Source organism: Bidens hawaiensis, unplaced genomic scaffold, assembly GCF_021521415.1.
Source record: "Bidens hawaiensis isolate Kalapana, Puna unplaced genomic scaffold, B.hawaiensis_p1.1 tig00001236_1, whole genome shotgun sequence".
Lineage (NCBI taxonomy): Eukaryota > Viridiplantae > Streptophyta > Magnoliopsida > Asterales > Asteraceae > Bidens > Bidens hawaiensis.
Genome location: NW_027491070.1, coordinates 980,777 through 1,006,794, shown reverse-complemented (window position 1 = coordinate 1,006,794; position 26,018 = coordinate 980,777). Strand labels below are relative to the sequence as shown.

Below are 26,018 nucleotides of genomic sequence, written 5' to 3'. Positions count from 1 at the left end.
AACCCAAGTTCAACTAAATATACTTAGTGCGTTTTTATAAATTAGCCGAAGTTTGTAATTAATTAAGGACTAATGCAAGGCCAAGGGAGGGCTTGATTTTTTTGTCACAAACTTATGCTCAAATGCTCAATTAATTAGGCAGGCCTAAACAAAGAAAAAATAAAAGCAGATTTAATTTAGCCCAAATGTGTGGACTATGCAAACTGAAAGTGTAATTGGTAGACATTTTAAGACCATTTGTTGGGCTTACATGGACTGGTCCAGTCCATAATCTACGCATAGTTTATGGTCCAACATTTCTGCCGACCACCCACCACCGCCACCAAGTCACTACCAATTTTATTTTCTTCCTTATTGATATTCTGTCTACCAAACAACACAAATTAGTGATTCATTTCATTTAATAACCAAACAAGATAATTGAATAATCTATTACTTTGTTCGTTTCATTCCTAGAACTTGAAAGAGCCATTATATCTCGTTATAATCTAATATGGCTCGTTAAAACCCAATATTATATTATCATGTTGAAACATGCATGACTAGGGTGTTCATCGAATCGAATTCGGATGATTAGAATCTAGTTTTTCAATTTTCAATTAGTTTTGTTATGACCATCAACATAACCACAACTGGCCACAAAAATTAGTTCTTAGAGGTTAGTTAACCGAACCAACCGTTTTGAGTTTTAGGTAAACTTGATTCAATTTTATCAGTTAATGAAGTTAAACTTTGGTTATTGAATAGGGGCGCGCTAGGGCTGTCATTTTTACCCGAAACCCGAAACTCAACCCGAGAAACCCGTACCCGAACTAACCCGACCCAAAAAACCCGAACCCGAGAAAAGCCCGAAAAAACTTTTTGTTTTAATACCATATATATTTTTAGGTGTTATAGGCTACGCCTTATACGTTGACGTTATTAAAATTTAGTCCAAATCGACTGTTCTCATTCTACCTATTATGAATTGATTATTCATTGTTCATTAATGTTTCAATTTATAACTGAAAACAAATATAATTCAACACCCTAATCATGACACAATGAAGATGATTATGTCGGTCTTGTTTATTATGGTTGAACTTTGTTAAACTTTACGCTTTTTAGTATTTTTTTCGTCAGTTTATTTTTGTATTGTTATTGGTTAATTTAAATTATGTGTAAAGAAAAATATGTTACATTTAAATTTAACAATGTAGTTTTTTTCCTAGGATAATTGAAACCCGATTAACCCAACCCGAAAAAACCCGAACTCAAAGAAATTGCGAGAAATTTGGGTTGGGTTTCGGGTCTGGATTTAAAACTTTAAAACCCGAAGAACCCGACCCGAAAAACCCGAAACTTGAAAAACTAACCAGAAGAACACCCCTAGGCCACACAGATCCACACATGTATAAAATGTGGTTAAGATCTCTTTAAAATGTGTTGGTGTCGTAGAACTACATATAATGGTTCTATGAAATCAAGTATATATAATGTTAGTTAGGCTAGAAAAATCATTAATGAAAACTAATAAACCGATTCGTATGTTTGGTTACGATTAATGTAAACTTTTTTATCCGTTTTTGTTCACACTTAGAAAAAAATCCTATATCCATCACCTGCCCGTTTTCAATTAACATTGCTTTGTTTTTGAGTTATATTGCAAAAAAATTTCTTCGTAATTCTCTAAACAATTTTTTTTACCATTTCAAAGCATCTGCATGCATGCATGCATGCAATAATAATAATAATCGTTTCAACACAATGATACGTTTAAAACCGTCAACATTACATATTCATGCAACAAAATAATAAAAGCCTGAATCCAACAACTTATAAACAACAAAAAAATGGAATCATCATCGGGGTCGGAGGCCTCGATGACTAAAAGCAAATCGAAGGTGCTAGAATCGATAAAAAGGTGCTCGTTGAAGGGAGTGCGTATTGCGAAAGACGAATTGAGGCGAAAGATAACAATGCCGGAGTATTTACGGTTCGCCATGCGTGATGCCATTGCTTCTAAAGATATTGAAGCCGGAAAACAACATTATGATGGTGTTGGTGAAGCAACTCCTGTTGTTGCACCCGAATCACCGTTGGTTGTTTTTGTTAATGCGAAAAGCTGTGGACGACATGGGTCGGAGCTCCAAAATAGGTTGCAAAAATTCATGGGTGATGAACATGTTTTTGTTTGTTTATTAGTTGAAATTATAGGGTTGTAAACGAACCGAACGATCATGAACTGTTCGTCATGAAGTTTGTTTATGTTTGTCCATTTAATAATTGAATAAATACGTACATTTTGTACGGTATGCTTAACAAATGAACACGAACCGAGGCTAGGTGTCTGTTCATTTGTGTTCGTGAATGTTCGGTAATGTGTTTGTTTAGGTTTGTTCGTTTACGTTCATTTGTGTTCGCTAATGTTTGTTTGTGTCTTTAATTTCCATTACTGTCTGTTTACTAAGTTAATGAACGAACACGGGAGAACACGAACAAACTCAACTCCTTAATGAATGTACATGCGCTATTGTGAGGTTCGCTTATGTTCTTTCATTTAATAACTGAACGAACATGAACAAAGAATTTCTCTCACTAAGCTTAACAAACAAACACGAAAGGAGGCCGCTTTCGTTCCGTTGTGTAATGTGTTCATTGAACGTTCGTTACTCTCCTTTTGTGTCCGTTCACAAAATTAATGAACAAACACAGGCGAACACGGACACGAAATTTCGTTTGGTAAAATGTTCTGAACCGTCCGTCTGTCCAGCAAAAGCTTGACTTATCTAATCAATAAATTTAGTGAAAGATTCAAGGTTTAGTTATATTTTTGTTGTGGGCAGGTGTTTGACCTTCATAATATCAAACCTCATGAATTTGTTCAATACGGATTAGCTTGCATTGAAAGCTTTGTTGATATTGGAGACTGTTGTGCCAAAGAAACCCGTGAAAGATTAAGAATTATAGTATGTGATTATGCATACTGTCAACAAATCAACTTAATCTATTAATATGTAAGTGGAAATTAATAAAGATATTAGTTTGTTTTCTTCCAAATAGGTTGCAGGAGGTGATGGTACTGTGGGTTGGGTCCTTGGGTGCTTGGGAGAGCTTCACGAACGCGGTCGAGACCCTGTTCCACCGACTGCGATCATACCACTCGGTACAGGAAATGACTTGTCCCGAAGTTTCGGTTGGGTAATCTAGTTTTTTCAATTTGTATTCCTTTTAGTTTTCTGTTTGCAAATAGTTTCTTAAAACTCTTAGAAAACTATTTTCAGGGCGGTTCGTTTTCAATTAAGTGGAAAGCAGCCGTAAAGCGGATACTCGATCGTGCTATTAATGGTCCAGTTGCGCGCCTTGATAGGTAAGTTGTTGTGTTCTGTTTAGGGTAATGTTTTGGGTTCTGATTACAATTGTTGTTTGTAGTTGGGACTTTGTGATATCAATGCCAGCCGGTGCCGAATTGGATACTCCTCATACATTGAAGCATACCGAAGAGGTTGTTCTTGATCAGGTTCGGGTTCTACGTATGCACATATGATAGATACATCAAATACTTTTAATCTATAGTTGAATATTAATGTGATTTTTTGCAGGATTTAGATATTGAAGGGCAATTGCCTAAGGAAGTTTCTTGTTACCAAGGAGTTTTCTATAATTATTTTAGCATAGGTGAACCATTTTCAAGATTCATGAACTTTAATAATAGAGAAAACCGCGGTTTTCATTCCAGTGATTTGTCTAAATATGCGGTTTTAGTCCAATAGTTTCAAATTTTTGATTTTCGTCTCTGTGATTTCATTTTACTTGCAATTAAACCCGACCCCACTAAACCCGTTAAGTCTGGTAACAAATCAATCAATTTGTCCTTTTTTCCCAAATACACCTCAGCCCCTCACGTGAGAGCCTAGGGGGCTTACGAATTAGGATTGAGGTTTATTTGGGGAGAAAAGGGACAAAATTGACCCTCACGTGAGACGTACACTGATGAGTTTAACAACCAGACTTAACGGGGTTAGTGGAGTCGGATTTAATTGCAAGTGAAATGAAACTCCATAGACGAAAAACGCAAATTTAAAACTATTTGACTAAAACCGCATATTTGGACAAACCACATGGACGGAAACCACAGTTTACTTTTGATAATATGGTATATGCATATGATCTAATTATGAAGTGTTTTGTGTACAGGAATGGATGCCCAAGTGGCTTATGGTTTCCATCAACTACGCAACGAAAAACCTCATTTTGCACAAGGTCGCATTGCAAACAAGGTCGAGTTTCTTGCAAATTTATGTACATTATGTGGAAACATGTTGTTATGAACACATTTTTTTATAACATTTTAAGGATATAAAGAGATCTTGATCGTTGTACCGGGATTTTGTCACAGATAATTTACTCTGGATCCTGCTGTAAACAAGGATGGTTTTTTACACCTTGTATGAATGACCCAAGTTTAAGGTAGGAATTTGTTCTTTTATGTTTTAACTATGTTATAAAGTAACTGAAGAGGTAGGTCCCCGCAAAGCTCAGTTGGACCCGCAAGACTCACCTTGAAGAGGTACGTCTGCGCAAAAACCAACTGGATCCGCAGGACCCACCATGCTCAGAGAGATGAAGACCTTACACGCAGTAAGCCAGCTGTTCCCGCAGGAAAGCCCCCCTTGGTACAGTACCCTGCCTGTCCCCGCGGCTGTGGGTACAAGCCAAGAAGGAAGGCTACCCGCACTAACAGTAAGGCTACACGCATAAGGCACTAATTCTTAATACTTCAGTAATGTCACATGAAGAAGGAATGAGCAGGGCGGGAATATTCCCGCCCAAAAGAGCCAGTCCGTACGCTTCTAGAAGATCTTTTGTACTATACCTACCAAGGTATGGACAAATGGACAAGATCTGACAAAGCAACCCATGAACCAATCACAGGGTGACAGCTCACCGACAATAGTACGAGGAGGAGCACGCTCCAGTACAAAATGTCACTATCAAGCCGCTGCCTACCCACCAACTCCCATCGTGGCACGAACGTAGCCCATAGTTGGCGGAAAAGGAATATTATATACAGCTGGCCGTACCTACTTGGAAACCTACCTTCGGCTATAAATACTCCAACACCTTGGAACGGTATCATCATCTTCTCTCTAGCTATTTCTCTCTATATACACTTATATTCAGATCAACCTAGTCTGATTCTCACGCCGGAGGGTGGTCACAAGGAGGAACCCCCCATTCTCAGTGACGAGCTTACGGTGTCTGTTTTGCAGGTTGAGAAGAATAACCATCTTTGCCGGACCTAACCCTCGTGGGAAACATCTACTTAACCCTAAGATTATCCTTAATCTGCCGGGGTCATTTAGTGTTTCTTCATAGGCGCCATCCGTGCATTAAGCTAGAACTAATTCTTTTTCTCAGTTTTTTCAAACTTCTGGAAAGATGGTTAAGGTTACTCCGATGCCAAAGCCACCGAGTGACCAAGAAACTCCGGTAACCACAACCCCAGCTACTGGGGGAACACCGGTGAATACACGATTGTTACGAACACTACCCCGGTTACCCAAGCCGGGGCAAGTGCAGTAAACAATCCTCTCCTGGGATTCATTGATACCCATTTGGGGAAACAACAGACGAGACTTCCGCAACAAACACCAGAACAAGTTAAAGCTTGGGCGGAAGCACGTCAGAAAGAATTCCAAGCCGAGTTGGACGAACGTTTACGTTCACTCCAACAGGCCAATGACGAATTCGGAAGCACTCGACAACAGCTCAACATGAGCAATGATTGCGAGTATGTGGATGATGAAGATTGGGAAGAATCTGACAGTGACGCAAACCCTCGTCATAAGGCGAAAGAGAAGCGTAAAGAAGCAGACTTCCACTCGAGAAGAAATTTCGAGGAAACCTTCAAACCAAAGAACACGGGGGGAAACCCACGTGACTTCTCCAAAACTTTCAGACCAACTGTTGCGAATGCGGGAACGTCCAAATTTGCAAGGGACATTGCGGAAGCAATCGCTCCAAAGAGTGCCAAACAGATGTCCAACATAGGCACTTACGATGGTATATCTGACCCGGACGATCACTTGAACAGATTTATAGCGGGGGCAACCGTCAGTAATTGGACGGAACCCACATGGTGTTACATGTTCCAGATGACGCTCGTCGGGGCAGCCAGAGCGTGGTTTGATCGTCTACCGGTCCACCACATCTATGATTGGGCAGACTTCCAGCACAAGTTCAGCCAGCACTTCAGTCAACAAAGAAAATATATTGAAGAGCAATTGACGATCCTCAACTGCATCCGAGAGGAAGACGAATCTTTGCTAGACTTCATCACTCGCTTCAACTCAAAGAAGCTAAGTTTGGGCACTATAAGCGAAGATCTTGTTCGCACCGCTTTCATCCAAGGCGCTGAGTACCCAGAGCTCATCCGCACGTTGACAAGTAAAGATGGCATGCCATCTACGTGGGATGCCATCATGACGGCAGCTAGACGCTTTGCCGAAACGGAGAAGCAATTGGGTAGAAATCTTCCCCATAGGACAAACCTCTACACGCAGAGAATAAGAGAAAATAACGTCCGTACCGCCCGACAAAATAAAAAGAGGAAGCTTGGTATTTGGCAGTCAAGGATAAACTTTGACACCTCATCTAGCTCTCGCCCTCTCTTAGGCGGAAAGGACAACGCGCACTCGTCGAACCGGAATCCCAGATGGACGCCACTCACCAAAAGCGTCACCGAGATATTTGCCACCGAGAAACTCCCATGGCCAAAGGCTCCAATAATCCGACAGCGTCATAATGCTGATCAGAGCAAATCCTGTGACTTCCACGTGACAAAAGGCCACACCACGGAGGAATGCACATCTTTGAAGGATATCGTCGAAACATTCGTCAAAGATGGGAAACTCACACACCTCGTGGGGTCAATCAAGAAGGGAGGGAGGAATGACAATCGGTACAAGGGCAATGGACGAAAGCCCGTCGACATCAGCATTCACATGGTTCATGGCAACGTCAGAGGAAGAAAACGACGAACAACAGAGCCAAGTGCGTGGAAGGAAGCTGAAGTACGCTTCCCGCGTGTGTCAGGAGGGCCCAACAAAGAAGGCCCCATAGTCATCAAAAGCCAGCTGGGGCACTACATCACCTCCCGCACTCTTGCTGATAATGGCGCTTCGTCAACGGTCATGTATAGGCAGTTCTTCGACAAGCTAGACGACGAAGACAAAGAACGCCTAGAAACAGTTTACGCCTCGATGGAAGGGTTTGACGGCAGCACAAACACCCCCTTGGGTATCCTATCTTTCTCCGTCACTCTCACGGACGGGAAGTACTCCCGCACAGAAGACGTGGACTTCGTTGTAATGAGGAAGCCACACCACACATACGACATTCTCTTTGGGAGAGATGGGATGGCAAGATTTAATGCCGTGGTGTCTTCGGTCCATGGTATGATGGGATGGCCAACAGCTGAGGGCGTCGCGATGATCACGGGTGTTTCCCAGGTATGCATCGCATCTGTCTCATCTAAACCCAAACCAAAGATGGCTAAACCAACAACCTCTGAGCCAGAATAATGGGCCTTCAATGGCAAATACCCTGACCAGGCTGTTACCATTGGCCAACGATCACTAATCCCACACGCACCTTACTCAAACGCTTGTTGCAAAAAAATGCCGACATCTTCGCGTGGACACCAGCTGACATGAATGGTGTACCTCGAAGTAAGGCTGAACATAAGCTCAAGTGTGACCCGGCGTTTACGCCGGTCATACAAAAGCATCGCGTAATGGGTGCTGAACAGGCTAACGCGTGTAGAACCCAAGTCAAGGAACTCCTTGACGTAGGCATCGTACGCGTTAGTAAATATCAAACATGGGTTGCAAATCCCGTCATGGTACCAAAATCCAACAAATAATGGCGCATGTGCATAGATTTTAAAGACCTAAACAAAGCATGCCCCAAAGATTGTTACCCGTTACCCGAAATTGACCTTAAGGTAGATTCATTAGCGCAGTTTCGCCTTAAATGTTTCCTTGATGCGTATAAAGGATACCATCAAATCCACATGGCTGTTGACGATCAGGATAAAACCGCATTTCGGACGCCCGATGGCACATTTTGTTACCAAATGATGCCATTCGGACTAAAGAATGCCGGATCCACATACCAACGCCTGATGGACAAAGAGTTTCATGCCCAGATCGGGAGGAACTTAGAGGTTTACATGGATGACTTGGTCATCAAAAGCCTCGAGCCAGAAGCGATGTTGAAAGACATCGAAGAAACTTTCAACACGCTCAAAAAAATAAACATGAAGCTCAACCCGAGCAAGTGTTCCTTCGGGATGGAAGAAGGGAAGTTCTTAGGAGTCATCGTTACCAAAGATGGCTTCAGAGCGAACCCTGAAAAGGTCGAAGCCATTATGAAAATGGAATCACCTACTACCATCAAACAGGCTCAGACACTGAATGGACGACTAGTCGCACTTAACCGCTTTTTGGCAAACCATGCGGATAGGCCGTTCCCATTCGTGTCAACATTGAGAAATTGCTTGAAGAAAATGTACTTCCGCTGGACACCAGAAGCGGAAGCAGCTTTTCAAGAGATTCGGTCACGCTTGATCGAACTCCCAATGCTCACAGCACCAGAAGTGGGGGAGGAATTAATTCTCTACCTCTCCGCCACAGACAGAGCAACCGGGGCAGTCTTACTAGTAGAACGAAAAGGCATCCAGATGCCCATCTACTATGTAAGCCGCGTCTTAACAGACGTGGAAACCCGGTACTCTACCCTGGAAAAATTAGTCTTAGCGCTTGTACAGGCTTCACGCAGGCTAAGACGATATTTCCAAGGTCACCCAATCACCATTCTCACCAACTTCAAACTTGCAAACGTTCTAGGCAAACCCGAATTGTCGGGGCGCCTAGCCAAATGGGCAATTGAGTTGGGGGAATACGTGATAAAGTACAAGTCAAGACCAGCCATAAAAGGCCAGGTCTTGGCCGACTTTATTGCGGAAGTCCCCGCATCGCGGGAAAAAGAGTGCCAGGAAGAGGCTCAACCCTCTCCAGCACAAGACATCAATGATGTCTGGCGACTCTATACTGATGGAGCAGCCAACAACGAAGGTTCAGGCGCAGGGTTGAAACTAACTAACCCAGCAGGCCAAGAATACACTTACGCTATTCGGCTGGATTTCCCAAGTACGAATAACGAAGCAGAGTACGAAGCATTCTTGGCCGGATTAAGAATTGCGCGTAAGATGGGGGTGAAAAACTTGGAAGCCCACGTGGATTCCATGCTAGTAGCCAGCTAGATTAACGGGACGTACACGTCCGTGAACGACACAATGGCCCTGTACCTCGCACAAGCAAAAACCCTTATGCGCGATTTTAACGATTGCAAAGTTGTGCACATCAAGCGAAGCGAAAACAAATCTGCGGATGCGTTAAGCAAGCTTGCATAGTTAGCCTTCACCCACTTGGGAAAGGACATCCGCGTCGAACTTCTTGGAGCACCATCAGTCCCGCACAAGGAAATTTGTGTCATCCAAACCGGCACGGAAACATGGATGACACCAATCATAAATTACCTTGCAGCGGGTGTACTACCAGAGTCAAAGACACAGGCAAGAAAGATACGCTGTAAATCACTGAACTATCAACTTGTTGATGACATACTTTACAGGCGTAATTTTCTTGGCCCACTCCTCAGATGCGTTGACGACCAAGATGCCGACTACCTCCTAAGGGAAGTACACGAAGGCATCTGTGGAGTACACGCAGGTCCACGCGCAGTTGTAGCTAAGCTAAACAATGCGGGATACTTTTGGCCGGGGATGCACACGGATGCGCTGGCCTACATCAGAAAATGTAGGTCCTGGCAGCTTTACGCACCCAACACGCATCGCCCGAAGAACGAACTTGTTCCAGTCACTTCTTCATGGCCATTCCAGAAGTGGGCCATCGATGTGACATGCCCATTTCCCACAGCAGCAGGAAACGTTCAGTTTCTAGTGGTAGCCATCGACTACTTCACCAAGTGGATAGAAGCAAAACCCCTAGCCCAAACAAACGCAAAGCATATCAAAAAATTTATTTGGGAATTTATTATTTGTCGTTTTGGACTTCCACAGAATTTGGTGAGCGATAACGGCACCAACTTTGCTGACCAAAAGCTACAAAAGTGGCTGAAAGAGCTTCAAATCACCCACACCTTTACCACAGTGGTACACCCGCAGGGTAATGGTGAGGTGGAAAGAGCAAACAAAAGCATCGTCGACGGCATAAAGAAAAGACTCTTGGAGCATAGATCCGGCTGGGTGGACGAAGTTCCACATGTCCTTTAGGCAAACAGAACGATGAAAAAAGCAAGCACGGGCGAAATTCCGTTCAGCCTCACCTATGGCACTGAAGCCATGGTTCCAGTCGAGATTGGTCTACCCTCACCAAGAGTCATAACTCAACCAGAAGACAATGATGCGGAAAGACGGTTAGACCTTATGCTAACCGAAGAGCGCAGAGACTTAGTTGCAGCGCGTGAAGAGAACTACAAGCGACAAATGCAAAAGTACTACAACACGCGGGTGAAACTCTGCAACTTCATTGTCGGAGACTACATACTGCGTAACAACGAGGCTTCGAACCAAGAGCGCCCAGGAAAGCTGGCCCCGGTCTGGGAAGGGCCATACATTATTAAAGAAGTTCTGGGAAAGGGCGCATACCGGCTCGGAAGGCTCGATGGGACCCCCATCCCAAGAACATGGAATGGAGCTCAATTACGCAGATGCTACATGTAGATCAATTCCAAACTTGTAAAGGAAAGGCCTAGAGCCACTTCTAATGGAAATGATTTTCCTTATCACATTGATGTTGATAGCCGTACCTTTATACTTATGAACTGACCACACTGATATGCCGGTATTCACCGCATAAATAAGTGAGGGAGGAAGTAAGTCGTTGCGTGTGGAAAGCGGCACAACCCGCATAAACACAAAACAGTAAAAATTTCTAAGGGGAAGATGAGGAAAACCTTCACGTAGGTCAGATATAGATGAAGTTTGGTCATCCTACTAAGTGAAAGTGACGGTCCTATCCGCACAATCATGATAGAGGAAATAGAACATTAACCTATTATCTGACACGGGTCGAAAGGTTAACTTATTCAAAACACTTAGAAAATTGCTAAGTTAAACCAAAATATGCATGAGCAAATCATATAATGTTTACAAGGCAAGGCGTTAACAAAACATTTATATTCACATTAAAAGTTGTTCAAACATTACAAAATGGCTAGGTATCTACCCGCCTACAAAAAATACAAATTTATCCTAACTTGGAGGATTCTGAAGATTCAGGATTCGGGACCACTTCCTCCAAACCCACTTGAACCCGCACCATCAGTCGGCTGCGGCGCTTCAAGGAAAGCTTTGAGAACAGCTAGCCGGTCATCAGCAGCAGCAACTTCGTTCACCTTCTCCACAACAGGATGAAAGAAAACAGCATACTGGTTCACAACTTGGTCGTAGGCAGCTTCAGTATCAACATCGTGTAGAGGAAATTTGGAAGGCGGGATGCCTTTCTCTGCAAATCCTAGACCAAGCAAGAAACCAACTTTCCCTCCATCCTCATGAGAAGCGTCTAGTGCTGCACTCATGGCATCATCATAGGATGTGTTCGCGAAAATCCGATGCACAACCTACAAAAAAAAAAAAAAAAAAAAAAACTTTTCTAAGTATAAAGAAAAGAGCAAAAGCAAAGAGTTATGGAGCTATGCGTACCTGCGGCAACGCTTCTCGTAGAAGCCAGTCCTTATTGGACAGAGCCTCTTGAAGGGTAGCGTGAGCTTGATCGCGTGCGCGTTCAGCCTCTTTCTTGTTTAAGTTGCCAAGAAGCACTTCCTTGGCAGCAGCCTCCTCAACGCTTTTAAGCTTGCGCTCAGTGCGATCAAGCACACCCTTCTGATCCAAGAGCTCCTGTAGCTTCTTGGCATCCTCCAAAGCCAAAGCCTCATGTGCCTGCTGAAGCTTCTCCAGTTTAGCTTTTAATTCTTCATTTTCAGCGCGTAGAGGCTCAGCAACAGCTTCAGCTTTGGTGGCCCTTTCAGTAGCATTGCGCGCAGTTTCCTTGGCCAACCTAAGTTGTTTGTTAACAGCTTGAGTAGCCTTGGAACGGGCCTCATGCCTAGCTTGAATTTCGGCCTCAAGGTCCTTGAAGGCCTTCTCTTTCTCAGCAGCGGCGGCGGCAAGCTTCTTATTTTCTTCCCTCAGTGATCGCACCTGAGCCCCCTCCAAGCTACGCGCAATCCTTAACTTGTCATTTTCACGACAAAGTAATTCGACACGCGGCTGCATCCGGGCGAGTAGAATTCGGAGCTCGGTGGACAACCTGCCCTCCTGGTAGCTAGCCATTGCCTCCCCCAATGCACCGCTTGGAGCGGCATGGCGCGTCCAATCGACGCAGTCTGCAGCCGCCCGGAGGGTTGTTCCCCGGCGGATATTCCACCTTGGAGCATAAACCTCATTGGAATCCGAAACTGCAAAAACAGAAAACAGTTAGGAAAAAATGACAAGGATGGATAACAGGCAAAAGTAACCCCACGCACCTGTAGGGTCGATGACAGGCCGATAGCCGCTGAACCCATCACCCGAACCTAAAGGATATCCATCCAAGAGGTCAAGGAGATGGGAAGGAGGCAAAGATCGGACCCCCTCATCGACAGAGGTAAGTCTAGAGGTCCCAACTCTAAACATACCTGAAGAACCGACCAAAGACGAGGTAGTCGTTGACGCCGAATGTGACACTGTAGAAGCCACTGAGGTAGAAACCATCGGAGATGAACTCATAACCGTGGTAGCCGCTGCAGGTGAGCTCACAGAAAAAGTCACCGCCGGTCCGGTGAATGATGTAGTAAAGATGGCACTGACGGCCGACGGAGAAGTTGAACTACTCAACGCAGCAACGAAACTGGACGCCATCGTCGGCACAGCAGCCATGACAGATGACGTCATAACCGGAACAGTTGCTTCAACAGTATAAGCAACTGAACCAGTACCAGAAACAGGCGCAGCCGCCTGGGTCATCGCCTCGGATATGTTGACCAAACCTATCGTCGTGGGTCCTGAACCACTTCCTCCCGCACCGCTCTCTAAAGCAGATAAGTCCACTCCTGGCGTAAAGAAACCAAATATATAAAAAAACAAAGGCGGAAGGAAATGCAGAAAAGGTACACAAAAAGTATACTTACTAGTTTTCTAGATCTGGAAAGCCCTGACAGGCGGAGATGGACCTGAAGAAACTGGCCTCTTCACGCCAGTTACCTTCGCAACGCTTGGCGCCTCGGAAGTGACAGTCTCATCCTCTGAGACAATGGTCTCGCCACCACCAAAGTTCCCCGCCGCCTCCTCACTTTCAGTCTCGGAATCAGACTGATTCCCCAGGTCAACGAAGGTAGCAACCTTCGTTTTGCCCTTCACGCCAGCCGCCTTCTTCTTCCTTACAATAAAAGGCCCATCTGCGGATCCCTCATCAGAAGATGACAAGATCAGAGGAATTCCAGCAGAAGTTTGAGCATGAAGAGGACGAGGATTAAAGAACTCCTTACCTGGCCGAGTGGCGCTTAAAATTTCATGGCCTGGCGGGTAGACCTCTACGAACCTATCTGCAGTTCTCTCCAAAATGGGCAACTCGTTCTCGTCAAGATCACGAGTACCCAACCGCGTTGGACTACCAGTCTCACGCGGGTGCAAAAGCGACTGTAAGTCGTTCCCTTCTGAAATAAAAAGATAACAATGTTAGAAGAAAATCCTAAACCAACACAAAAGACGGAGCATACCATAAGAAATATAGTTCAAACCGTATTCAAGGACGATGGGTATTTGCGGCGTCCCAGACCCGGCATCCTTCCACACGCGGCTCATCCCAAGCATCACCATCCCAGACTCCGCAAAGCGATAAACAGGAGTCTGAATCTGGGAGATCTTGGTAAACCATTCCGTCTCCTGGTAATTGGAGGCGTGAAGGTTAGGAAGTGCCCTCCCATTCTTGAACGTCATCGCGATGGGGATGACACGAGCGGAAATGTAGAAAAACTCCCGCTTCCAAGAACGAAGACTACGCTCAGTAGCGCAGATCTTCAAACCCTTGATCCGAGTAACAAAGGTATACCAACCCTGGATGCACCTCCAAGTATAGAAGTCATCAGGCGGTCGACGCGAGGCTCGATACCCAAAATACAGCACACCCATTCGAAATGGCGAACTTTGGCAATTGCCATTGGGTGCACCTCCGTCAAATGAACACCGTGTTTCTCCAAAACATGGTACACGAACTTCGTTAATGGGAATCTTAGATTCCCATATAAGAAGAACGAAGCGTAAACCCCTATCTTGCCCTTAGGGGCATCGTACACCGTTTGGTTGGCTTCTGGAAACTCAGGCTCATAAGGCTCGAGTATGAACTTCTTGACGATGTAATGGTATACATCGACAGAAAGAGTACACTGACACTCGCCAGCAGTACTCTTATCGTCCTTATCGGACGTCGACGTCGGGTTCTCGAGGTAAACGTCGGACTCCTCGACGTTAACCTCTGGATCATGAGTAGAAGAAGACATTTTATAAATGTTAAAGATGAAAGAAAGCGGTTTCAGGAGAATGCTCGCCGGAAAAGATGAGTATTCACCGGAAATCGCTTAAAAGGAAAAGGAGAGTGAAGTGAAGATGATGGATGAAATACACCCTCTCCCCCTTATATACTCATCGCAATGAATGCGATGAATTTAATGCGGATGAGAGAGAAGGCGCAGGAGCAATGACACGGCGACACGTGTGGATAAAGCAAGCTGGCAACAGGTGTCAAAAGGGCGCGTGCCATAAAACTCGCGCCCACGCGCCTGAAAAAGCGTCCTGATTGACCACATGTTGTAACGTCGTCATAACTTCATGTACGTTCTGAAACCGTCAGAAGACGCCAACGTCCCTTCAACCGTTTGGACTGTCCTTATCCTTTCACCAACTCTCCGAATTCCAAAAAGATTCAAAAAGATTCAAAAATAAGCCAAGTGCGGGTACAGTGTCAAGACGAAACCCTTCACATAGCACTTACAGGGAATTGAAGCCAAGAAGATACCTTGGAAAACAAGAAACCATAAGACAAGTGCGGGTACAGTGTCAAGGCGAAACCCTTCACATACTCAGCACTTGCAGGGAATTGAACCCAAGATGGATCTTATGGGTCATGCTTGCGGAAAGGAAAATAACACCCCCGCATGGCGGGAACGTTAAGAACTAGATTGTTTGAAGCTTCAAGGTGGAATTGGTTGTTTAACATAACTGATCACTATGTCTAAAACTACCAATACCCCGTGGAGAATCTACACAAGTGAAACTCAACGCTCCAGACTTGCGGAGAGGTTACGCACCTACCCGCATCATACCCAAAGATCAGGCAGAAAAAGTCGGGAATTTTCTGCAAAAGTGACATTAGGAAAACTGCGGGAAGAATCCCCACGGAGAACCTTAAAAACCGAAAACCCATTTAAAACCCCTTGCTTAAAGTCCAAAAGTTCACCTCACTTATTAACAATTCATGAGAAGAACAATGGACTGGGGGGACTTGAAGTGGTAGGTCCCCGCAAAGCCCAGTTGGACCCGCAAGACTCACCTTGAAGAGGTACGTCTGCGCAAAAACCAACTGGATCCGCAGGACCCACCATGCTCAGAGAGATGAAGACCTTACACGCAGTAAGCCAGCTGTTCCCGCAGGAAAGCCCCCTTGTTACAGTACCATGCCTGTCCCCGTGGCTGTGGGTACAAGCCAAGAAGGAAGGCTACCCGCACTAACAGTAAGGCTACACGCATAAGGCACTAACTCTAATACTTCAGTAATGTCACCTGAAGAAGGAATGAGCAGGTCGGGAATATTCCCGCCCAAAAGAGCCAGTCCGTACGCTTCTAGAAGATCTTTTGTACTATACCTACCAAGGTATGGACAAATGGACAAGATCTGACAAAAGCGACCCATGAACCAATCACAGGGTGACAGCTCACCGACAATACTACGAGGAGGAGCACGCTCCAGTACAAAATGTCACTATCAAGCCGCTGCCTACCCACCAACTCCCATCGTGGCACAAACGTAGCCCATAGTTGGTGGAAAAGGAATATTATATACAGCTGGCCGTACCTGCTTGGAAACCTACCTTCGGCTATAAATACTCCAACACCTTGGAACGGTATCATCATCTTCTCTCTAGCTATTTCTCTCTATATACACTTATATTCAGATCAACCTAGTCTGATTCTCACGCCGGAGGGTGGTCACAAGGAGGAACCCCCCCTTCTCAGTGACGAGCTTACGGTGTCTGTTTTGCAGGTTGAGAAGAATAACCATCTTTGCCGGACCTAACCCTCGTGGGAAACATCTACTTAACCCTAAGATTATCCTTAATCTGCCGGGGTCATTTAGTGTTTCTTTAGTAACCAATCTTACCTTAGAAATTGCCTACAATGGTTTGACTCTTGTAGAGGACTGAAGAACATATTAAGGATGCATATTAAAAAGTTGAATAGCACAAAATGGGAATTGGTTACTCTTCCATCAAGGTACTTAAGGATGCATATTAGAAGGTTTTCTCACTGGTATATCATCTAGGATTATATGATATATTAATATAATCGGAATAAAACATGTATTTTGCAGTATTAGGTCTATCGTCGCTTTGAATCTTCCTAACTATGCAGGCGGAAGAAATCCATGGGGTAACTTGAAGCCAGAATATCTAGAAAAGGTAACGTATTTTTAACCAAACTCGCGTGCTTGAAATGATGATAACTTAGTGTTTAAATGTCTTTTGAATACAGAAAGGTTTCGTTGAGGCCAATTCAGACGACGGTCTCTTGGAAATATTTGTATTAAAACAAGGATGGCATGCGTCATTAGTTATGGCCGAATTAATATCAGCAAAACACATTGCGCAGGTAAAGATAACGTGTTCTTTTTGTTTGAATAACGTTGTGGTTTATGTTGTTTTATGGTTGGTCAGGCGTCTGCAATTCGATTTGAGTTAAGAGGTGGCACATGGAGAGAGTGTTTCATGCAGATGGAAGGTGAACCATGGAAACAACCCATGAATAATGAGTATTCGACGTTTTTAGGCATTAAACGAGTGCCATTTCTGTCGATCTTGGTTAAAGGAGAGACCAATAATTCTTGAAGGATATGTTTTAAATTAATAAGAGTTGTTTTGTACATAAATTGTATATTATGGAAAAATTACATCCCAAAAATAATTTACCTTAAACTTTATGTTTTTTAAACTAAGACACTTTAACCGGGACGGAGGAAGTAATCGAAAAATGATCATAATTCAATAGTTCAAAACTACAAAGTAGTTATTTTAATTCAAAAAAAAATTAAACAAATGAAAGAAGCTTAAAAAAATGTAGAAAATCTGAAAACAGAAATGGCTCTTTGAGAAGTTTTCATCATTTTATAAAGCCTTTATAAACCACTCCACTTAAAATGCTTTCTGTAGTTATCATCTAACTTCAAATTTAAATATCGTAAAAGTTTATGAATTCCAAAGGATAATAATAAATATTTAAAGACAGTGTTTGACTTCTAGTTTATATCACATCATAAGCAAATACTTTTTACGTCTTATTATATTTTCTTTACCAGAAAAATACAAAATATATAAAGTATTGAAGCCTAATAATTTAAGCCTTTAATTTATTGCATTTCCTCTATTTTGATAATATTTTAACTAGTGTATTCTTGATCTTATAGTTATTTAAGAGATCACTTGTTTTTATAACGTAGTAAAGTAAGTAAGGCGACAAGGCGTATAAAAAAAACTTGAGACATATATGTCACTGATACTACAAATTTTATGATTGTTTATATTTAAGTTATTTCAATTAGCTAGTGATATGATACATATTCAAAAAACCAACGCCTAAACTTAACAAATATGTAGTTGTGCGTTTGTATGATCACGTAATGATACTTGATTGCTATAATTTGGATGGTGTGATCTTACGAAAAAGAATAAGACATCAACGCAGATCGAATTTAAACTTAACAAATACAAATATTTAACATATATTGCATCACCCCAAATTTTTTAAAAAAAAGAGAGATAAAGAAATAAACATAAAGGCTTATAAAATTGAGGATGAGAGTGTGAAAAACAGTACTAAAACAATATAAGGATGACAAATGAAACCAAATCTAACAACAAAACATTAAACCATGAATATGCCGGACTATGGTAAATTGGTAATCATGCTTGGGATTGCACATCATTAGACTAGTTTAATAAAAAAATTTAGTTGTTTGAGGCGGGTAAGTGATATACACCCGATAATTATCCGAAAATATTACCTGAATTGAAACTAAAAATATCAATATATATTATAATATTGATAGTATAAAAAGTCATAAGCTAAAGCTCTTAAAAACTTGGAATTATTAAAATTATAATAGATAAAACTGTAAGTAGTGTATTGAGTATTATATATTTTAAATCGGTGTTTTAAGTTAGTTTAAAATCAGTTTTGCTGTCTAAATAACTATTCGTTTTAATCGTAAATAGGTATATATGATACTTAGAAACCCGGTGGGTATTAAGTAGCAAGCATCCACTGGGTACTCAAGTATCATATTAGAACTACGCATTGCTAATATTCGACTCATATAGCCTCCATATTCATCTCTATTTGTGATTACATTGTATGCATCAAAAGAATAGTGGGATTAGGTTAGATTTTAATCTCAACTGTTTTGTCAATATATAACTATTCACTCTAAAGATAATTTAATTTGTACGTTTTATATAAAGCACTTTTGACTTAAAGTTGAATATTAATCATTCCATCTATAAGCGATAAAGACCAAAACCATTACGTATTTCAAACGATAAAAACAAGATCTGTAATTCACTAATTTGTGAAAATAAATTATCAATTTTGTAAAATGTGACAATATGTGAAGTCTAATTAATATTATATGTCGGTAAAACTTGTGGCATTCACTACTAGAAAAACAGATGTTTTTCTAGTAGTGATGTTTTTCTACAACCGAATTGTAGAAAATTTGTTGGAAACTCCAGTTTCAAACAGTTTTTCAACAAAAAAGTTGTTGGAAAAACACATGCTTGAAAATCGTTTTCAACCATTTTCCAACAACTTTTCTTACAGAATAAATCTGTTGGAACTACTTGTCGTAGGAAATGTTTGTGAGAAAATAACTTGTTTTCTAGTAGTGATTATATTTGGAATTTTATATTGAAAAATAAAACATGAAAAAGCGTAGTTGGTTTTATGAGGTGTAAATGTTGGAGTTACTCCAATTGTCCTTGCCGTGTAGGTCGGATTTGTGGACAAAGGTGATGAACCACAGTGGGTCTCCCATGCACAAAACTTGTACTTTGGCCAAATTATATATCTAACTTTTAAGAAGTCGAAAAAGAAAAACACACCCAATGATTAGTTTAAGTTAGTACCAAACTAACAAAGTTTATTAATTAAAATTATTTCTTTTGAACAGCTACATACACACATCTATTCTCATACCTATGTCTTAACTGCTCCAAAAAAATCTATCTTCATGTCAAGTTTTACATTCTGATCTTTATTTTCAAAGCAAGAGCCTTTACCATTCAGCTTTGATCATCACATTAATGAAACTCTAATTAGGAATTTCATTGGTAATTCATGAATTTTAGTGATTAAATGATGAATTAAAATAAAGGAGGTCTCCTTTTTTTTCACTAATATTAAAAAGAATTTTAATTACTTATTTTCTATAACATTAATATAGTTGTTTTGGAATTTATGCAAATTATGATGTAAATTTTTATTAAAAACAACATTATTTTCTTTTTATATTAGAATACATATTTTAATTAATGCTCATATATAAACACATAATATCACGTGATGAAGTGGTAAGGAAGAGACCTGACATTTTATGTGACATACGTTTGATATTTGTCTCTTATCATTTAGTTTCTGTGGCACCACGTGATATATGATGGGAGATTAGGCGGGTAGGCAACATTTATCTCATCGCACTGTTATGTCTTTGGTCGATTGTTCACGAACGTTAGCCTTAGATGAGGGTTTTTCCAACCCGAATTAAAAAGCGAGTGTATCTCAATGTAATGAATATAGCTAGTAGCCCATAAATATCATGATTGCTTTCGTACGCACATCTTTTCATGAATAACTTGCACAACTTGACCACGTTTGGACCCCAAAAAATTTCATCTAATCATACATACCAAAAATATGAAATGATGAACATAATTTTTTCAATTTAGGAAAAATATCGATGAAAGTTTTTCTTAAGCAAAATTTCAGTCACATGATTTAAGTTCCCATGTTCTAAACTTAACTTTTCATAACATGCCATCTTCATAACAAGGGAAGACATGCATCCCTCTTCTCTCCTTCTCTCTTGTAAACGCGTCTATTACAATTCGTAAAAACGAATTTCTCACCTCTGTTCTCATCACGTCATCCCCAACCATCCATCTCTCTTTCATATCAATTCAACAATCTCTAACCACGTAGTCACAGATGTTGTAAATATAAAATTTATTCTACGGAACAATAATATGTTTTTAATAAATATAAAAACTATATTTATATAAAAGCCACAAAATTTATAGAAAAGAGTAATTTAAATTCTAAACATGACATATCATGTCATGTATAATCATATTTCACAATTAGAAGCATACAACACAACTTAAAACTTATTCCCAAAACTCACCTTCTCATCTCCTCCACCATTTCCACCTCCGATGACGACGAACCACTCTCCGTCGCCAGCGTTACATTACTTCGCCAGCTGCTACTACCAAACGACGTTGTCCTGCTCGAACTAGCCGTAGCCAAAAAAGTAGGTTTATCTTCTCCAGCCATTATCACCAAACACTTTTCATGCACATCACACAACTCCACCCGATTATTGTTATTATTATCATCTTCAACTAATGACACACCATCACCGTTTACGTTACCGGACTCGACATCTCCATTATTATTATTGTTATTATTATTATTATTATTAATATTATCATCCAAGTAGCCTGAGAGATTCCAGTAAGAGCATGCAAGAACCAATAGAGCAAAACCTATGAGACCCATCATGGCAGCAAGACCACCGAAGAGGTACGGTATCGGCGTATGAAATGGTGACGGTTTAAGAGCCACAGCCGGTGATGGAGCTATTGAAGAAACTGAGTCCATCAAGTTTTTTGTTATTGTGACTATAGGTTTAAGGTTGAAAGGACCATAGGAATGAATAAGCATATATATCAAAGACTTTGGTCTTATTGTGGGGGCTATGGAAATACATATTGTGATATTGAGACACTCGAACTTTATTGAAATGAAGCATTAAATTAAAATTAAATTATTATATATTTATGATATCGATTGTTTAGTTTATTTTACATTAAATGCATTAGTTAATTAGGCAAAATACTCAAGGTTTTCATTTTCTTTCTGGCAGAAAAAAGTCTTTCCATATATGTTATTTATATTAGTTTTTATTTAAGTGTGTTTTCATGATGTTTTTCGGATTTTAGATTTTTTGAGTCAGGTTGTTTGTTTTCGGGCTTAGGTATAAAATATCATTTTATAAAAATATCTTCAAAATTTAAACAACATTTGACAATCTTGATATGACAGTGTTCAAAAGTTCCGAATCAAACTATAATCCTTAATTGTTCCAAACTCCAAACAAAACACATACGAAAAATAAAACACAGTGACAATAAATGTTTGTTTTTTTAAGTTGGTCTACTTGTTCGGGTTTTTGCTACCCGATAATCGACTCATTTAAAGTTTGGATTCGGGTAAAATGGATAGCTCTATTGTAATTGAGATTATTTTTAGAACCAATGTTACATACAGGGCCGGCCTAGAGGAGGGGCAAGGTAGGCAATTATCCTAGGCCTGAAAATTTTATTTAAAAAAATTATTTTTTAGTTTGACCTCTTTCTTCTACTCGCTCTAATCTCTCAAATTTTTGGGGATTCTAGGAGACGGTCCTGATTACGTAGATAATCATAGCCCCGGTGTAAAGTGGCGGATCTTGAAGTACATATAGTATGGATGGGCCGAAAGTAACGAGACTCAAAATTTCTTTTCCTTCTTCTAAGTTTCTGGTCGGCAACCCGGGTCGGGTCGGGTTAAACAATAATTTCAAGCCCTAACCTACCATATTGAAAAAAAGTATACAAAATGGAGAAATGCGAATTGCCAAACCTAGTCTCTACTTGTTTCTGTTGATTGTTTTGAGTAATCGATTTCACACCTACGCGAGTAAGTTCCAAACCTCATGTCTTAGCACACAGCGGCAATGCCCAATCAATTGATTAATCAATTTCACACCAAACTATTTCACCAATTCACTTGCTTGCTTCTCAGCTTCTGTTTTGACTCCTGTGCCGAACCTCACAAGTCAGTAAGTCACATAGTGGCCAACACATAATGGAAACTCTGTTTGTTGTTGTGTTCGAAACCATGTTGTAGGGTTGGATTTTGGGTTTAATGCTTGGTTTTATTGGTTTAAAATTTATTTGGGCTTGGGCTTATGAAGCTCTATTTCTTAGCCTTTCTTTTTATCTTTAAGTTTATTTCGTAAACAATTTCTGGTTCTTCGGCTTTAAACAAGCTTCATTTTTATAAAAAGATTCAAGGCTAGCTTGGACTCAAATAACTTGGTTGAGCCGGAATCAATACATACATATACTTTTTTTTATTTTTCGGAAAAATACACACTACCTATTGAAAAACGTGGTGGGGCCGCGGCCCGCTTTGGCCCATTAAAAGATCCGCCAGTGCTGGCGGTGTTATAAATTCACACGACTAACTGTAAGTCTGTAACAAAGCTTCAAATTACAAAACACAAATGTTAGCAAGATACATATATATAAGGAGCTCAAATGTTTTTAGAAAGACTTAGCTTTGCATATACGCCCATTGGGCCGACCGTGTTCACTACAAATGTAAGTATTTAACATCATAGTAGATTATTAGTAGATAAGTGAAATCAACACATGAATGTCCTTGAGGTTTTACTACATGCTTGATGATGAAATAAACACATGACCGTGACCGACACCTTTCTTGATATAAGAGGTGCATAAGTATATTGTCACCTCCTTCGCCACACATAATCTCCTTGTAATAAGCTAATATAATAAACACTGAGAAAAAAAGGTACATATATAAATAGACTGTAATAACATAAATTATTTTGTTACATTTAACTAGAATTCTCTAGAAACCCCATTTTGTTAATCTCGTCTATAATTTATAAATAAATTAATAATTTCGTTTATGTATATAAACTACGCATTTGTAAGACATTTATAGGTTACATTAACAACATAATAACCGTCATCTCTCACTTCATTGTTTGTGAAACACCCCGAATTTTTTATATAATAGTATTACTTTCACAACAAAGAGAGATGCGTGTATTTATGTGGTTGCTCGTTCCAAGGTAAAACATAAGTTAGATATATGTATCACAAGCTAGAATAACCCTTGATTTTATCAAAATGCTTATAAAATAAACAAGCATATACGTCTTTTGTAAACGTCATGTGCTGATTTTTTTAACTATAAGCTGAGATTTGACCCGAACAAATCACACCCGAACCCAAATTAACAAGGGAAACCCTAAGCCCATTCTCAGTTAAAAGGTTGTTTTCATATATAGTTTTGAAAAATTCAGGTAACCTAAAATAACCTGATAATCTCAATATATTCGGTTTTTGGTTTTTATAGGTCAACCGTTGATATCCCACAATTCCCTAGACATTTGACTGTCGACTACTATTCCAAAATCTCAAATTCGATCTCTCTTATAAATATAATCATGTTCCACAGTCTCTAAGGAAAATCTGAGAGTGGGGATGGGGGTTCCAAGGGGGCAACACCCCCTTGACGAGCGCCCCTGATGGCGCCCTTGGCTGGGGTCGAAATTTAATTTAATTAAATTAAATTTTATTAAATTTCTTATTTTGTGACATATATTGTTATATTAAAAAACATATCAGAAATTTAATTTAATTAAATTTCTTATGCTCTATTGTCACAAAATCCAGGGTATGTTGATATTTTAAATTCAAAATTCAAGATAACTGCAAAGGCAGTTACAACTGCCTAACCCTAACTAAAACTGTTTTTGATCATACGAGAATTCTTCTGGTTCTGAAAACTCTCTCAATCACCATACAAATTCGTGCACTCAATCAGAGTTTTATCCGGTCAAAAACATTTGGGAACAAACAAATAGTTTTGATCTGAAACTGTTTCACCACTCTCAGATTTTCCTAAGATATACGATTGCAGAAATCCCCAACATTACTTTTGTTTTCGATTATATCAAAGTGAAGCCATGATTTTTGATTAGCCCAAATTAGTTCCATGCTGCTAACAACCCAAAGTTGATGTTATTGCAGCCTGATTTTTTTGTAGGACAATACATACTCTAGCAACCAAAAAATTGAGCCCAAAACCTAATTTACATTGCCCTAAAAAAACCGCACCTGAATAACTCGAACTTGTTAAAACTGAAAAAAGATCAGGGTCGGGTTCACACTTTTTTGGAGTTCTAATATGTAAGAACAACATAACAACATATTGTTAATTTAGTTTATATATAATATAAGTTACATGTATGTAACTTATAGTGGTTTAAACAAGTAACTCATAAAGACATCTACATGTAACTCCAAGTTACAAATATGTATCTTGTATATACAATTCAAATATATGTAACATTATGCGTCAAATGTATAACACCTAGTAGAATTTAAATATATGTAAATCCTATTAGAGGTGACGATTTGGTGTAGTTACAAGATAAAGAAAACAGAGTTATATATATATATATATATATATATATATATATATATATATATATATAACAACAAGAGTTACATATATAACTTAATAAACTACATATAACTTCACCCATGTAATATTATTCATATAAAATTAATTACTGTTTAAAAGACAAAATAGAATAAAAAGTAAATAAAACATTGTTTTTATAATGAAAGTATTACATATATTTATTAGTTTTCTATTAACTACAATTTTATAATAAATAAGTTATTAAAGCACATGACATATAAGTAATTAAAGAACATTAAATTAAATTGATTTTTTTTATTCATTATTGGAACTACCAGAAACACACGGATCATTTCCTTGAATATGGGATATGACCGAACGGATCATCACCTCCATGGCCATCCCTCGTTCAAATATCGTGCCACTTCACCCCATAAGCGGCTCAAATACAGGCAACATGTATAGTATAAGGTCAACATATATATATATCCTTGTGACAAACCTTATATCGATCAAATTTAGGTTGCTAGTTGAAATTACCAAAAGGCAATAAAAGATAAAAAAAAAGAAAGAAAATCATTTGATCTTGTTTGAAAAATATTTAACAATACATATCATTATATACCTTTAAGATTTTTTTTCTTAAGTTTTGTTTTATTTTCTTGATAATTACCGAGTATTGACAACCTTCAAAAAAATTAAGAAATTTGAGATTTTGTTTGATCTGTTATGATCCGTCTTTTACATCGATGACTCTATATTTTATTTTATTTTATTTTTCCTCTCTTTCTCCCAATATTTTTTTGATCAACTACAGAATACTTTTAATTGTTGATGACCTCTGAAATTGAAACCTCTTTCCTTTCCCTTTTGGAATTTCGTTTATAAATTTCCGAAGACATTTGATCGCCGACGACTTCTATATTCCTTTCACTTTTTGTAATCACTGATGATCTATGAGATCTGAATCTTTTTCCTTTCTCTTTTTAAATTTTGTTTTACGAATTTCCGGAGACATTTAATCGCCGAAGACCTATAAATTCCTTTCTCTTTTGTAATCGTTTTAAAATTTTGTTCTATGAATTTCCGGAGAGATTTAATTGTCGAAGACCTCTAAATTCCTTTCTCTTTCTAATCGTTG

General features: G+C 39.7%; 2 protein-coding genes and 1 pseudogene across 2 annotated transcripts; 2 read left to right on the top strand and 1 right to left on the bottom strand.

Annotated features, from left to right (window-relative positions):
* Nucleotides 1-1,832: 1,832 nt before the first annotated feature.
* LOC143566026 (diacylglycerol kinase 7-like) lies at nt 1,833-4,310 on the top strand. Its single transcript, XM_077052818.1, has 7 exons — nt 1,833-2,171; nt 2,826-2,948; nt 3,043-3,180; nt 3,264-3,349; nt 3,412-3,499; nt 3,582-3,657; nt 4,177-4,310. Exons 1-7 carry the CDS (start codon nt 1,833-1,835, stop codon nt 4,308-4,310), a joined length of 984 nt encoding a protein of 327 aa, XP_076908933.1.
* Nucleotides 4,311-16,538: 12,228 nt separating this feature from the next.
* On the top strand, nt 16,539-17,205 carry LOC143566014 (diacylglycerol kinase 4-like). The gene is made up of 4 exons (XM_077052811.1): nt 16,539-16,594; nt 16,692-16,779; nt 16,853-16,969; nt 17,035-17,205. The coding sequence occupies exons 1-4, from the start codon at nt 16,539-16,541 to the stop codon at nt 17,203-17,205; spliced, it is 432 nt and encodes a 143-aa protein (XP_076908926.1).
* A 3,331-nt stretch (nt 17,206-20,536) lies between these two features.
* On the bottom strand, nt 20,537-21,418 carry LOC143568455 (protein GLUTAMINE DUMPER 2-like; annotated as a pseudogene).
* Between the last annotated feature and the right edge of the window lie 4,600 nt (nt 21,419-26,018).

Coding starts and splice junctions, on each gene's coding strand:
- LOC143566014 (XM_077052811.1), top strand. CDS start 16,539: ATGCATATTAAAAAGTTGAATAGCACAAAATGGGAATTGGTTACTCTT. Junction 16,780..16,852: donor AGCCAGAATATCTAGAAAAG/GTAACGTATTTT, acceptor TTTTGAATACAG/AAAGGTTTCGTTGAGGCCAA. Junction 16,970..17,034: donor CAGCAAAACACATTGCGCAG/GTAAAGATAACG, acceptor ATGGTTGGTCAG/GCGTCTGCAATTCGATTTGA.
- LOC143566026 (XM_077052818.1), top strand. CDS start 1,833: ATGGAATCATCATCGGGGTCGGAGGCCTCGATGACTAAAAGCAAATCG. Junction 2,949..3,042: donor GTGAAAGATTAAGAATTATA/GTATGTGATTAT, acceptor TCTTCCAAATAG/GTTGCAGGAGGTGATGGTAC. Junction 3,500..3,581: donor AAGAGGTTGTTCTTGATCAG/GTTCGGGTTCTA, acceptor GATTTTTTGCAG/GATTTAGATATTGAAGGGCA.